Source organism: Pelobates fuscus, chromosome 1, assembly GCF_036172605.1.
Source record: "Pelobates fuscus isolate aPelFus1 chromosome 1, aPelFus1.pri, whole genome shotgun sequence".
NCBI lineage: Eukaryota > Metazoa > Chordata > Amphibia > Anura > Pelobatidae > Pelobates > Pelobates fuscus.
Genome location: NC_086317.1, coordinates 107771315 through 107788217, shown reverse-complemented (window position 1 = coordinate 107788217; position 16903 = coordinate 107771315). Strand labels below are relative to the sequence as shown.

Sequence of the window (16903 nt, the reverse complement as noted above, 5' to 3'; positions counted from 1 at the left end):
CTGATATTTTATAAATGTTCATGTTGTACGCTAATAATATTTACCCTTGCTACTGTTGCTGTAAAACATTCGTTTATGGAAGCCCAAGAAGTATATGGAAAAAATTGTATAAAAACATGAGCATACATAGAGTATTGAGAACATTAGCCTGTGCAAGGCCGGGGAAGGCTGTGCATGGTTGTATGAAGAAGGGAAAGGCTATAGGACATTGGACTCTAGGTGAAAGTGATTCTGGCTTTTTGTAAAAGTAATAAGCCCTGTTATATAGACCTAGCGATCCTAAACTAAATTTTCTTTATAGAACAAATTGTTTGGAGGAACCGATTTTTCCGCCATGCATAAGTCAACTAACCAGTGAGAAAATAACCAATTAACAAAATTCAAACAAGAGCAGCCACGTTGGAAAAATAAAAATCAAATCAACTTATTTGGAGACTGCATTCAACTTAGTTACTTCAAATGTACTTAGTCACTTAGTCAACTTAGTTACTTCAAGTTTTGAATACTACCATTTTGCAATCACCCTTTTTGAGAAATTACTCATCATAAAAATTATTTATCATAAATTTATCATAAATATCCAACACTGACACGTTTTATGGTTCAGCTTCATCTGAATTTTTTTCCAAAATATTATGCATGGATATATTTAAAATATTGCCATGAAAGATTGATTCCCATGGCAATACTCCAATAGTATTTCTAACCCATAGTACAGGATGTGTTTAATTAACAAATTCTTTGATAATCACTTTTATTTCCGAATCCATGCTCTTTCATATTTTCAAACCATTCCATAATTTATTTTTTTCCTTTTTTACAACATCAATGTCTCGCGCATGATACCTTTTGTTTCTCCCTCATAATAGCTTTTGGTAATTCAGGACACGTGAACATGGTTACATATAAGGATAGTTTATTACATAAACATTATGTACAAATTCTAACATGGTAACGTGTAACATAGGTCATTATTTACATTTGGAAATCTCTTTACAAAAATTTCTTTACATTATTTTTTTAAAATTTTATTTTATTTTATATATTTATCACTGGGACAAAAAAAAATGTTTTCTTTGTTACATATATAAATAAATATGTGTTTGCCATGACTTATAGGAAACATGATTTCTATATCCAACATAATGCAGGTTTGCTCTATTTATTTTACAGTATTTTGGAGGAAACATTCTACGCACTGATTTGGTTTCATGATATTTCACTGTATACATTGCAGATATATAGAAGAGATGTAATAATATTCTTGCAAAATCATGCTTACACCCAATGGCATGCAAAAATAACAAAACATATAACAGTAATAATCAACATTTGCATGAACTACTTTACAATTTAAATAATTGCTCATTTTACTACATGCAATATTTTATTCACATCATGTCTACAAATGCATGTTTTGCATAACATTACACCGAATCATTGAACAAATGTACACATAGAATGTGAGCAAAAATGAAGAAAGGGATAGTAATAAATAGGAGATACAAAGCAAAAGGGGATATTTTCACTAAGAACTGGTGTACAACAATTAAAGAGATTGTATTGATAAAATGTCTCTAAATTAAAAAATTATGATTTTGCAGTTACATTTTTTTTTCTTCTTCAAACTTTTTTCCTGCTACAGTATAACTAATTAAACTGCAACAACTTGTATGTACTTCTTTAAAATAGATAGGGACTTAGTAAACAGTTTTTGTAGATTAAAAGATATTCAATGTCTTCTTTTTGGAATTGGTAGCAGGTCCTACTTTCCATCTGTAGAACATGTCCCATTTTTTTGTGTAGTTATTAGTCTTAAGCAGTACTGTCAATGTTTTTCTATAAAGATATCCTACCCATATCACATGTCTGCTACATGATGGGGAAAAGGCTATATATTTATTTGAAACTTTCCCTCTCACCGTCATCATATTCCTGAAAGAACATGGCTTTTTTTGCAAGGTAGTGCATGCACAAGGCTTCAAAAGGGGAACTAAATCTTGCAATACCCCCGAATCCTTACCAGACCTTCTACTTTATGTGCCATGGATTTAAATATGTATCTACTGCACATCAGTCCAGAAGATGAGGGACCACTGATGAGAAATCACAGAAAATGGAAGCTCATTATGGATTTGCCGTTAGTATTTTATTGCCATTTTCCAGTGTGTTCTTATGAAAATGTTGTCATACAATGTCTTATTCATGAGTTTTCTGAATTTCAGCAAATTTTAGTAATGCATTTTAACGTTAATGAGGGATTTTATTTTCTGTAACTGCAAAAAATGTTAAAGATTTTGTTTGCAGGAAGAAAAATGCACTAATTAGAAAAAAATAGAGCCATTCTTTATTAAATGTTAAACTTTTAGGATCAACAATTAATGTACTGTAAAATGTATGTTTTTGTTTATTAATGGTGCAGAGATTAATGTGTATTTTTCAAAAACTAAGCACTGTTATGATGATAATCATACGTAATGAACAGAAATGCACTGCTCAGCATATAAACATAATTTCTAGCAATGTTTGCTAGCATTATTTTGGGGTAATAGGTTGATAAAGGTATTGGCAAAGTACAGTATATATGCATTAAAATGGGTAATTAGCGTAAAACAAAGCCTTACAATTAAGCACTTTATTACATATCAAAATATAAGTAGTGTGCATTAAATATGTATGTAAATATGTATGTACACTTCCAGACACTTTAAATGACAATTTTGAAGAACATGACTGAACACATCGATTCTTACATTGTGACATTGTTTTAATACAATTATGTACTGTTAAATGTAGAAAAGAAAATGTAATAGTGAGATTTTTCAAAATCTAATTTTGCATAAGGTAATATTTGGATGAAATATATCATTTTTGGAAGACATTTTTCTGAAGAATAAAAATTATCTTGCAACATCATACATTTGGTTTGTTTTTTTGCAACCAAAAATGTAACTCAAAAATAGAAAAAGAAGTATAAATAAGTTATATTTAAAAAAAAGTATAACCTTCAATCAGTGATTTCTTAAAACTATTGTATTTTGTGTTGCATTCTTCAAACTGCAAATTTCTTTTTAAGAGTCCATGACTATAAAACTTAGTTTAATATTTGTGTTTGTTGCTAATGTATTGAGTCAATGGAATGCTTGACAGTATAGTAATACTTATTTTGTTTTTCAATTGATATATTTTGCATGACATTCATTTAGATTATTGCTTTTTTTAGCCTCCCATTCCAATCCTAAATAGTTTCTTCTATATCTATAATATGCTATATTTACAATATATAGTATTCACAGGCAGATTCATTCTTTGAATGTCACAAGGGTAAACACTGAAACAAACATTAAGATTAACTAAAAAAAAGAAATTGTGAGGCAAAGTGCTGAAAGAAATGGAGCTATCACCATGGAAACCATTAGAATGCTCCTGCTATTTGCCCCACTTCTAGAACTTTGCTCTAGAATAGCCATATACACATAAACTCCATAATGTGTTGTCTATCCCACTGTCACTCAAACGGTCAAGTTAAAAGAAGAAAAGTACAGGAAAGCATCATACTGTACTTTCTATGTCAAATATGAGGAAAAAGAAAATACAAGTGGTAGCTTGAATATTTGTTTCAAAATGCGGGAAAGAGGTGCAACACATTGCATAATGGGACTTGAAGAGTCATTCAAGAGGGTCCAATTCCTCCTCTTACCCAGAGGTCAAATGCTTTAGGGAGAAAAAGCATTGCTCTTCCATGGAACTTCTTGCATGCAAAGTCCCTTTTAATTGAATAAATCGGGATATGAAATGGATCTTTAGATTTTTTCTGGAGATGGCTTGAAGTGGTGAGAATGGTGCTGCTTAAGATGAGGCCCTGAAAAAGAATTATAAATATTACTAAGTAAGCATCTTACAAGACATGTCCTTGTTACATAGATGGAATATCACTTTAGCCAACTACCTCTAACAAAGTAAGCTCATTGAGCAGGGCCCAAAACCCCTCGGTTCCTGTGCGTCAAACTTGTCTGGTTACAACGACATGTTTGTTAGTCTACCTATTGTACAGCGTTATGGAATTTGTTGGCAATATATAAAAATAATAATACAACTTTTCAACATAATTATGAAGATCACATTACATTCTGTTTGGCACTTAGATAGGTGCAGTAAAGACAGTGGGACTACATATATCACAAAAATGTATATACTATATGTATATATTATTACTGGACAATTCACAAGTATGATCCAATGTGTCACATGATATCCAGATTCTTAACCTTTCTCAAAGTAATGCCCATAGTTATATTTCAAAATTCCTGTATCTCTTCAAGTCTTCTTCTCATATAATAATAAAATATTCTTCAAATGTCACCAATGTTTAAACATTTTCCTTTGTTTCAAATCTTCAAGGCTTGAAGCATTCTTTTCATATTCTAGTATTATCCCTATATTTCTAGATTCCCCAATATATATCCATGACCCCCCTATATTCCCAATATATATCCATGATCCCCCCATATTCCCAATATATATCCATGACCCCCCAACCCCCATATATTTAAACTTCCATTCCACCTATCCACATGCAAGAATTCAAGAGAGGGCTGGATTCTCTTAGCAGAGTAAGCATTTACTGCGCCTACGGATTAGCAATGCCCCTATAGATGTCAATGGAAGAGCTCTTATTTAGTCATCATACTAAACCCTTATTCTACTAATGAAGCTTTTAAAGGTGGGGATGAGAATAAACTCAGAAATAATAAAGAATAATTCTTGACCTTCTCTGTAGTTATTAATAAATTATGTTTTTTCTCCAAAGAGCACTAACATGTTGATTTAGCATGACATACAGTGTGTGTGTTTTTTTTTAAAATGGGAAATGGGTCATTATAATTAGAAAACAGAACTATACATCTGAAAAAAAGCGATTTTAGAAAAAATATGAATATACAGAGCATCAAAATCTATGTAATGACAAACAGGAGGAAATACCTATTACTTCTAATTGGTGATGTCTTTCACTATAATTTAATTGATGTTAATTTAGGAAATAAATACTTTAAGAAATGTACGTTTCCTTTCTGTATTTTTAAAAGGTCTGTATTTTACTAGTATACAAAATCCTAATGTACATTGGCATAAGAACATTGGCATGTGCAAGTCATTTTACTTTAATATATGTTTAAACTACAGTTGCACTCATTTTTGCAGATGGGAGCCAAAAAAGAAAAATGTTTTTTCCTCTCGACCAGGTTTTGAAGGAGAACAGAGTGATCTTCAATCTGCATATTTCACGGCAGAGAGGATATCTGATCTCTCATCCATTCCCTTTTTATATCTCAGTGGTAGTTTGTTCACCTTGATCATATGGAATAATTTCATAATTTACACGCAACTTGTAAGCGTACAATCTTAATATTTTAGATCAGGGATCTATTCACTAAACAGTGTGTTGTGGAGACTTTTCAAACCAGCTTAATATTAATTCCTTAACTAATAAAATTGTGCATGCTCGTGTTTACTTTCATATTGTATTCCAAATCAATGCAGAATGAAATGTGTCACGTGAAGCACTGCTTACCTTTTCTGCCAATACCTGAAGGGTAAACAACAGAGAAACTAAAGTATCTAGCAGACCTTAACTCTGTGACTAGTCATGCCTGTATGGAGATTTAAAATGAAGAGTCTTTCTTCGCTCCATTCACACAAGCATGTTTAATTATGAAAACTAAATTATAAAAAGTTTCAAATTTAAGGTCAAAATAACCGACCTGAAATAATTCTCTAAATCAGTAATACTTTCACTTCAGCTACCTTTAAGGACCCATCAAGACTTTTTTTTATTTTTATTTTTTCACCCCAAAAAGTACATACATGCCCAATGAATACATGCATGCATTTTTCATGCATGTATTCATTGGAGGTATATTTAAAAAAAAAAAGCTTGCAAAAGCTACAGTTCATATGAATTTCAGCTTTTGCAAACCCTCTCCTTTTTCCCTAGAAAACCAATCAGAGGCTTCTTATTGAAAAACCTCTGAATCTATGTAAATCGTGTTTGCACCAGCTTGTTCAAGCACGTGCACCATCTCTATTAGTTTTGCCAGGAAGACCCAGCGATATGGGGCCTGTTGACTGAGAAGGATCTCTGTGGTTTCTTTGAAGCCAAAGGTCAGGTCAGGCGGCATCTTATAACTGAGCACTGAGGTAGAGTTAGACTGAGATTATATAGGAGAGCGGTATCCGCCACTCACATACTATTGGTTAAAAAGTAATTAGTTCCTTTAAACAATTTCAGGTGTACTGTCCCTTTAAGAGGCCAGCTTTTAGGCGCACGTGCCTAGTGAAAGTGTAATTACACGTGGATTCGGCTGGGGCTTCCTGCTGGTTGCAGCTTGGTGTTGTACTGTGTCTATGCGCTGCAAGGATGCCGGCTGACTGCACTTGGCGTCAGTCACTCTGGAGACTTCAGCATGCACTGAGAGGAGACTGCCGCAGCTGCAGGCAGAGATGCGACGAGGGGCTTACAGGTAAGTGAGGCCATGACAGTATTAGATGCCCCTCTCTGTTTTCTTTGTTGAACAGAGGTATCCTTCTCGTTGGTCTCCGCTGCTTTTTTTGAACAGTGCTATACCACTGTGGAATTAGTAGGTTTGGACTGTTATCTGTTACGATTTGCTGTAATTCTGTAACTTTTTACACTTTTTTCTAGTTACCATTAATGTATTTGCTAGCTAGGTATTCCATGTTTCAAAACAATGCTGGCATTTTTAATACTAATAAAAAAGCAGTTAAACACAAAAGAGGGGAGTTAGAGTTGAACCCAAAATTTTGCAACTTGATTCTAAAATCAACCAAATGCGCTGTTAAGTGAATACACCTTAATGTGTTCTTTTTAAACTCCCTAGACTGACTATGTAGTGCTCAATGAAGAATGCTAGCAGACAAAAGAATTTAAAAAAACAAATATTCGTCCTAATTGCCAATTACACCACTTTTGCTCTGCAGCAGATGATGATAAAAGTAAATATGCACTGCCCTAGCCAAAACTGATATAAAACCTTTGCATCTGTCTTATGTTTCTGCATTTCAAAAACAAAAAAAAGTTGCATAAGAACATATCTGTATATTTTTGTCAATGACTTAAAAATTGGTATAATTTGTTTCTTATTTTCCTACTGCCTTAAACTGGTGAGGTATGCATAACAGTTTCAATGTTATGAATGGTTTGACTGGTTTATTTCAGTACTGGTAAGATAAAAATGTATTCCAACATACAAATATAACCAACTGAAGTCATTTTATACTATTTAAATCTATTGTTAGCATCATTTTTATTCAAATAAACATTTCAAAGCGCCGTAGTGGTAATGGTGCAAATAGTGTCCAGGCACTCCCCAGTGTAAGTAGTTAAGCCATTTTGGAATACTTTGCTGGTTATGATGTCATCAGTGTCCAAGCACTCCCCAATGTAAGTAGTCAAACAATTCTAGAATGATTTGCTGTGATCTGCTGGGCGCTGTTCCCTACCTAAATTACAGCATCCCATCTAGCCACAAGCTCTCTGCTTGAGCTAAACCTGGCAGAGCAGGGCTTAGATTAAGTTCAAATCAGAGTAGCTGATGATCTCAGCTAATCAGCTGGCTCTGACATGCAGGGCTTAGCTCAGGAGAGCTAAGAAAAGTTCCTACAGAGGGGCTTCCATCTCCCCTGAAGGCAGAGAAGAGGCAGAAGAGGTGTCCGGCAGACCTCAAATAAAAAAAATCAAAGCATTCTATTTAATTGATTTTAAGTTGCAAGTAGATTCTCTATTATTCTCTATTATCATAAAAGTCCACATGGTTTGTGTTTTGGTAAATACATTACTGAGCTTTATATTCAACAGGCAGTATTTTTTTTATTGCCCCTTAGAAAGAGGTTAAGAAAGAGGTAGGCATGGAAACAGTAAACAGCCAAAGGTCTTTAGTGAAGTATTTGAGATTAGTTGCACTTACTACTTAGAGAAGATGTGTCTCTTTTTGTAAAGAGAGAACTAGATTGTATAATAAGCATATATGATAGTGAATGCGTAGGATTAAGCCGCTTGTGAATAACATTATGCCAACACTACCTCACTTCCCATATCTTCAACCTGCGTACCTAATGCTTTAGGGTACTGGAGACATTCAATGAAATGGCTTAGCATGAATTAATGTGTGTTCTACCTTCTTTTATCATATTGGAAGCCAATTCAAGGAATGATTGATGGTTATTCACTACAGTGACAGCTGCCAGGAATTTAAAGTGAATAAAACATTTTAGGAACTTGAAACATTTTATCTACATTTTTAAATTCACTCGGGACTCACTGAATTTTGAACAATTTATTCTTCAGTGAATAAGCCTGAGAGAGGTGAGTTATTAGAATTGTGATGGGTAACAATAGTGCTTCTCGCAATATTTAATGCTCACTGTAGTGGGCTAAGTGGGTATTTTTGAAACTGAAAAGGAGAATGGATTGCAGAAGCAGAGACATAATAAACTGAGTGCTTTAATTGCATGATGTATTAGGAAGTATTGAATATGAAATACCGTATATACTCGAGTATAAGTCAAGTTTTTCGGCACATTTTTTGTCAAAAAAATCCCAACTCGACTTATACTTGAGTCAATGTCTGTATTATGGCAACTTACATTGCCATAATACAGACAAGGGGCTGTGTAGGAGGGGGGTTGGCAGGAAGCATTTATTTACCTCTCCTGCAGCAACTGTCAGCTCCCTTCTCCTCCGCAGCGGTCCGGTCAGCACCTCTGTCAGCTCCCAGTGTAAGTCTCGCGGCCGCACTATGACCCCGCGGCTCTCGCAAGACTTACACTGGGAGCTGACAGAGGAGCTGACCGGACCGGCGCGGAGGAGAAGGGAGCTGACAGGAGCTGTAGGAGAGGTAAATAAACGCTTCCTGTCAGCCCCCTCCACTGAACTGCCAATGCCACTGGACTACCAGGGAGTGAGAGCCCCCCTCCCTGCCATGTACCAAGCAGCGAGGGGGGACGAAAAAAAATATTAATAAAATAATAATATTATAACAAAAATAAATTAAAAATAATAATAAAATAAAAAATAATAGTATAACAAAAGAAAAATTAAAATAATAATTAAAAAAATTAATAATAAAAATGCCCACCCCCACCAAGGCTCTGCAACACATACACAAACACACACTGCATCACACACACTGCACTCATATACCCCCACTGCACTCATACACACACTGCACTCATACAAACACACTGCACTCATACAAACACACTGCACTCATACACACACTGCACTCATACACACACACACTGCACTCATACACACACACACACTGCATTCATACACACACACTGCATTCATACACACACTGCATTCAGACACACACTGCACTCATACACACACACACTGCACTCATACACACACACACACACACACACACACACACTGCATTCATTATATACACACACTGTAAATAAATATTCAATTAATATAATTTTTTTAGGATCTAATTTTATTTAGAAATGTACCAGTAGCTGCTGCATTTCCCACCCTAGTCTTATACTTGAGTCAATAAGTTTTCCCATTTTTTGGGGGTAAAATTAGGGGCCACGGCTTATATTCGGGTCGGCTTATACTCGAATATATACGGTATATATTTTAATAAGCAGTCAGTGTGATTTGGAGATTCACACCATGGAAGATTTACCGAGATATCAAAGTCAATAATGAGAAGCAGTGAACATATATCGTAAGGTTATCACGTCAACAGACAAGGAAGTGCATGAAGGAGTAAGGATACGTTTGAGTTAAAAGAACTAGTTAAACATCAGTTTAGAGACAAAAGAAATATATCAAGTGATATAATGGGGAAAAAGAGCAATCAGGGGAATAAAAGAATATTTAGATGCCATCTGAATATAGCAGTACTGTAATAGGTAGTTATTAGGGTTTTATTCTGTAAAATAAATTAAAAGATCATGTTGAATTTAAAACTGAAATTTTAAAGATCAGCTGATTTGGAAAATTTCTAACTCGATTATAGTTGCAAGTGGTCTATTTTAGTCTTATTTTTGCACTCCAGCTTTTAATTCACATTTAACATGTCAAAAATGGAGTAAAAAGAAAGGGTTTCTGAAGTGAATCTTTGGGTACTCCAACTTAAAGAGGTAGCGGTGAATGGGGTGAAAGGAGACACTAAAATATGATGGAATAGGTAAGATGAGAACATCGAAGAACAGTATCCCACAGAGTATGAAGGATATTCAGAAGACGTGGGTCAAACATGGAAGAAAGGTTAAGAAGAAGAAGGTCAAAGTTTGACAAAATTGTTTATGAGCAAGACACTGCCCTCGATGTTACAGATTTAATAAATCCCTTATTTAGTCTTATCCTGAGTGCTTGACTATTCGGTTTTTGTCTTTATTTCTTACGCCAACATTCTATTCATGTTTAAATAAAATTTGACACATTTCTTTTCATGGTACCCAAGGTTCTTGTGTTTCTTTTGTTTTGTTAATGCTTGATAGTGATGAGATTAATACGGTTTACATTAATTATGAAACATAATGTAAAGTAACTATACACTTACGATGAGGTAATTTAGGAAGCAGATCTGGTGTTCGAAAAGTTTTTATTGTTGCAGGTCCTTCACCTGCTGTTGTCAGTACTTGAACTTCCAATCTGTAAAGCATTGCTGGTCTAAGATTGTGTACTGTTAAAATATAATGATCCTGTGTAAAGTAAAGATAAAGCCTAAGTTGAAAAAAAACATTATTGGAAATACAGTGTTTCAAAGTTTTAAAATACTAATTTGTTTTTTTTAATTCATTCAACTATACAACAATTGAAAAACTGTAAACAAAAATTTAAAAGAATTTACAGCACAAACTAGTTATTTCATATCTCTCAAGGCCTTGATTTAATATTGTTGGATAAGCTTTTAAAAAATGTTCTTTGTATTTGTGTTATTATACATATGTGAGATTGTTTGTATCTATGTAGGTATATGTTAGTGAGTGTATGCTGGTGTATTAGTGAGTGTGTTAGTGAGTGTGTGCCTGTGTGTGTCTGTGTTTGTAAGTCTGTAAGTTTGTCTATTCAAGCTTGCTAATGTGTGTATGCATGATAATGTATGCCTATGGATTATGCTACCGGTAGTTTGTGTCAGTGGATGTCTGCCACTGTGTGTTTATTGATGTGTGCTGTGTGTATTTGTGTATGTATAAAAATATACAAATATACGTACACTATTATATATGAGAATGTCCATGGATGTCTACTGCTTATACATAATCAAACACTCGGTAATGATTATTACGGAAGAGTTTTTTTTTGTATTTTATAAATGCTAGCTATATATATATATATATGTATATATAAAACCAACATTTCTACAATACAAAAACAAAACTCTTCATGTGACAATAATCATTACTGAGTGTCTGAAACATGCATCTTCCAACAATGGAAATATTCCAGTGAAATTATGACACCATTGAATAAAACATTGAAAACCCCCTAAAATCTATTTTGTTATAAATATATATTAAAAATGTAGCAATTGACATCACAGTCCAGTTCAATCCAGACATTGCCATGGCACACAATGCATTTATCTACGCTTTCTCTATGCTGACTGACAACTGCAATAATTTGAGATAATAACAATGGTTGACAGGAAGCTAAGATGGAGGCGTACATACACTTTAAGGAATGTTTTGGATGTTAGTCAAACAAATGTTTTATTAGTAAGTCCACTATGATATTACAAATTTTTTTATGCACTAGGAATATATTTTGCTAACAAATGTATATAATAATCGCTGGAAATTTTTAGTTATCTCTCTCTAAACATATATTTAATATTAAATAATTATTTCCATCATACTTGTTTTAAAACTAAATGATTTATTTACAGCAGATCTTATTATTTTATCATATTTTAATCAGCCATGTTTAGCAGTTTATAAGAATATAATATAATTAATTTAAGGTTTGTTTCTTTTGCAGAATAATAATTATGAAAGTAACAACAGTAAGTTCCTCGTGATTCTCACAGACTGACATTCATGTTGAAATAAACAAACAAAATATTAATATGTTAACGTATCTTACCGCTGGCAATATTTGGGACTGTGAAATGATGCTGTTTGGCAAGCTGTTCTGCCTACTCTCTGTTGTAACCTCGGCCCATGTAACTTGAAAGCCAGTCATAGGCTGGTGGAGATTCAATTTGGAAAGTTTCCAGGAGAAATAACCAGTGATGTTACCATCGAGAACATTAAAAGTAGCTGACAGATTTTCTGGCTTCGTCAACACTTTGGGTACCACTTGAGCTGGAAAATATAAATATAAAAAGTGTATTCTCAATATTACCATTTACATTTTGCATAATTCTGTTGTTCTGAAAGCTGTGACACCCCCCAAAAACTTGGTGACATTCTTTCTTCAAGATACAAACATTATGGAATTATTCATAATGAAACCCGCAACAGTGGAAATATGACAAAGACATTCCATGTAGAATGACAGTTTTGTCATCTTTACACTATTAATACTATAAGAATGATTTATAGGGTCAGATAGTAGAAGATGACTTAAGCTTATCTCATGTAATTGAATAGTAGATGTCCCTTTGACTGTTACAGGAAAAGTGCCAATCATTTGCCAGAGATAAGCTTATCTCGCCTAACAGAATTTGTTCCATTATGTCTGATATATACAATGCACCCTGATCAAAAACATGTATACCAGTATTGAAAATATTAACATTGCTTCATACGGGAAATACTACTAAAAGGTCAGGTTGTACTGACTTTGTAAATGACTTGCATTTTATCATGCCAAATACCTATTTTGAAGAAAATATCTATTTATTTAAGGAAAATAGCTGCGTAATTTAAAAAATACCCTGTTACAAACAATTCTCACTGCCCAGGTTTTTTATGGTCAGGTAGGCCATAAAATGCAAATCAATGAGTGTTAGACAACCTGTATTTATAAAATTAAAAACTGCAGCGCTTTAATAATTTGATCAGTGTTTCTTCAGTGGTAGGTTGTTGTTATTTTTGTTTGTTTTTTAATATATTTTAGCATTCAATTTGCATAATTACATGAATATATGTACTGCATGTACAGAAACGTGCCAAGCCACTGCATTTATCAAACCCAGTGTCGATATATTTAGATAACACTGCAAGTCTCTTGTGAATTATGTGACCTTTCCCAAAACTATAAATATGTTCTCATCATGAATATGGTTCACTCAAAGGTCATGCAAAATATGATTAGTCATGTCTGAAAAATCATTAATTTAATCAAGCTTGGGCATCATAAACTAAAACTGTTTACTGCATATTTACTCTGTAAACTGCTATGTCATATCTTTTTTTTTAATTAGTATCTCTTTAATCAATATTTCAGACATGACGAACATCAAAAGAAAATGAGTAATGGACTTTTCTTCAGCTTATTGTTTATATGTAATATTGCACTAAAGTAGTAAGTAATATTGCCTATTGCATAAAAAAAGATATACGAGGTTAGTGAAGGGCTTGTATTGGAATTGTGCACCTCTGATGTTCCGGGAAAGCGGACATTTTTATGACCAAGTTTTTATGAAAACATAAACTTCAGCTATAAAGGACACTAGGATACTGAATTATTTGCACATATATATTTTTTCTTTAGCTTGGTACTATTTTTTTAAATCAAGTTTTGTTTAGAGTTACCTTTTTCTATTCATTTTTAGGGTTCTCTAGTGCCGGCTAAGTTTAATAAACATCACTTCTAGATATAAGGTGATGATGCTCTTTTTATAAATGTATATATATATAAATCCTATTTAATAAGTAAGAAGGAGTAGTGATAGGCCTATAGATTAAACTACTGTTCTCTGTGTTTAAATTCACCCAACTCATTCTCTAATCTGGCCCAGCTACTTTTGAGATGGACTTCAACCTACTGCAGCCAACTACGTAGTCAACTATGCCTCTTTGTAGGGCAATCATGTTTTCTTTGCCTTGGTCTACCCACATTTTTACATTAATAGAAGGATAATGTTGAAGATATGTGTTTGCCAATGACCTAACGATGTTCAAAAGGAATATTGTATGTAGTATATGAAGATCAATGGAAGAAATATGCTTGTATTCCACCAGTTGTTTGGTTGAGAACAATGTAAGTATCTGGTTGGATTACTGACAACAGTAAATAAGTAGCTAAAGCTGGAGTATTGATTAGTGATACTACCTAATGGAGCCTATCCAATCATTTACTTGCCAAGAAAATTACCTAAGGTTGACTACATACATTCATAAAGCTATAAACTACCTTTGCAGGTTTTTTTTTTTTATTTACTGAGCCAGACGACTAGAAATAGACATATAAAAATGATGCTAAAATTATAAATTCATACATATATTCAATTCATACATGTGTTATTTCAACAAATATTCACATAATTTATGCAAGGTCAACAGATTTAATCTATACAAAAATCTGATACCAAAATCTCAAAAAAGAAGACATGTTTAGTTAAAAAAAAAAAAAAAAGACATGGAGGTAGTCTGCCAGATGTTTGCCTGCATGTTTTATAGAGACTGTTTTTTTAAGAGAAGCATATATTTTGAAGGTTTTATTAATGCTGTCTCAAAGTTAAAACAAGAAAAAGTTCCCCGTGTTAAAAATGTTGACTAAGTGTAGATATGCCAACAATGAAAGCCTTTACCAATTTCTGGCAAGACTTCACTAACATTTCCTTAAATGACGGTACATTGCAATGCTAAACATCTGCAAAAGCAACAAAGTGTGAAAGACTGCTAACTAAACGTCAACACCCCGCTACATACAAAGAACATTTTCATTTGTTTTAGCTCTTTAAGATTTAAAAGATCAATTGTAACTGTTTGGCAATATACGTTTCTTCAATTCAGAAATCTCTGCCCTCAAGAGTTTACATTCCAATATGATACAAGGTAAAGCATTTTACAACATCAAAGTCTAAACATTGTTTATATTTAGTTGGGAAATACTAGTTGCAACCTGGTGGCTTGCCTTTAAACCAAGGATTTGCAAAGATAGTTCAACATAAAACCCGGCAGTGTATTATTAAAAAAAGAACTGTGCACTAATCACCAATATATATGGTCCACATTTTATATGTACTCAGATTAATGGAATATAACTGATATCATGACCTCTTAAAGCAGTCAATAAACTAAAGTTACATTTTTTAGTTGACATGTAAGATAAAGTCAACTTGAAAAAAAAGCTATTTTTAAAGAATCACTATAGTGTCAGGAAAACAAACTCATTTTCCTGACACTATATAACCCTTAGGTCCCCCCACCCTCATGGCCCCCCTCTCTTGGTGCTAAAGGGGTTAAAACCCCTTCAGTTACTTACTTTAATCCAGCGCTGGTGACCTCTCCTCCCACTCCGACGTCAGCTCCTGAGAGGAGCGGAATGCGCATGCGCGGCCAGAACAGCGCGCACATTAAAAACGCCCATAGGAAAGGATTTCCCAATGCTTTCCTATGAACGTTCTGCACGCTGAAGCGATTTTTCGCATTCAGCGTTGCAGAAGCGCCTCTAGCGACTGTCAAGAAGACAGCCACTAGAAGCTGGATAAACCCTGCAATGTAAACATATCCTTCTCTGAAACTACTATGTTTACATCTGAAGGGTTAAAACCTGGGCGACCTGGCACCCAGACCACTTCATTGAGCTGAAGTGGTCTGGGTGACTATAGTGTCCATTAAAATTTAACTATTTTTCACAATTCAGTAGTACCCAGCATAAAGAACATCTATTTTTTAAAATGCAATGAAAACTATCTACTTGTGTCACCTTAAATTGATTTGGATTGTCTTTTTCATGCAAATTAGGGGTTAAGGAATTCTTTTTGACATATGACTTACAAAAATAAATGGGGGATAGAGAAAACATTTGGGGATTATCTCTACCTTTCACTGACCAGCTAGACCACAGTGCCGCACACCACAATTATAAACAGTTGATCTGGTTCTTTTATTTTCAATAACCTATACAATGTTCGATAGAGGTTAGCAGGGCACAGTTTTCCTTGGATCCATTAATAACAAAAAGGGATACTATAAAGTGATCACCCCCATTCCCAAACATTATGTACAATAGAGATATGAAATAATATATCTCTTTATCTATTGAGATAGATGTGGCAAAACAATGGTGCAGGTAATTCCAATAACCAGTTTATCTGCCTGTTAAGGTTCATCCCATGTGGTGCACAATCTTTTCAACAATAATATTAATAAAGTTATATTATTTAAAAAAACAACAATTAATCAAAACAACTAATGAATTAAATAGACTTAATCAAACACTACAATGTTAGGAATGCAAAACTGTATTCCTAACGGTATTGTATCCCTTTGTCTCTGTGGACTCCTTTCTAGTTATGAAATGATTAAAAACCCCTTGTTTAACTTACCTTATTCCAGCGCCAAGGTCCCTCGGCACTGGATCCGTCTCCTCCTCCTGCGTCAATTGCACATCATTAAACAATATATAACATCACAATAAAACCACTAAGACTCCTACAATAAAACTTGTCTTTACCAACAAATAGAAATATATGCAAGGTATATTTTCCAGTTGAGCACAGTGAACAGTTAACAGTGAGAAACCTTTTACATGAGCAAACATGTCCTTACCTCCATCGTTTGGGCAATGTATATATTTGTGGTTTTTCCCTTTAAGGGCTGAACATGATGGAGTTGTGAAGAAAATGCTCTCAGCCTTTAAGTGTCCTTTAGATCTTGCTGGGTGGATAGTAACTTTGTACTTGCAGGAGAACATCAATGATGACAGTATTATATGGTGATCCTTTTTAAATAAACATGAATAAAAGGT

At 33.9% G+C, this 16903-nt stretch overlaps 1 protein-coding gene across 1 annotated transcript in view; it reads right to left on the bottom strand.

Annotated features, from left to right (window-relative positions):
• Positions 1–3011: 3011 nt before the first annotated feature.
• The window catches only part of ANOS1 (anosmin 1), a 143694-nt gene continuing 129802 nt past the window's right edge, over positions 3012–16903 (bottom strand). The window contains exons 11-14 of the mRNA XM_063450159.1: positions 16705–16876; positions 12125–12345; positions 10599–10740; positions 3012–3862 (exon numbers count right to left, since the gene is read on the bottom strand). Of these exons, the coding sequence (XP_063306229.1) occupies positions 3804–3862; positions 10599–10740; positions 12125–12345; positions 16705–16876 (594 nt within the window). The 3' untranslated portion in view covers positions 3012–3803. The remainder of the gene's footprint in view (positions 3863–10598; positions 10741–12124; positions 12346–16704; positions 16877–16903) is intronic.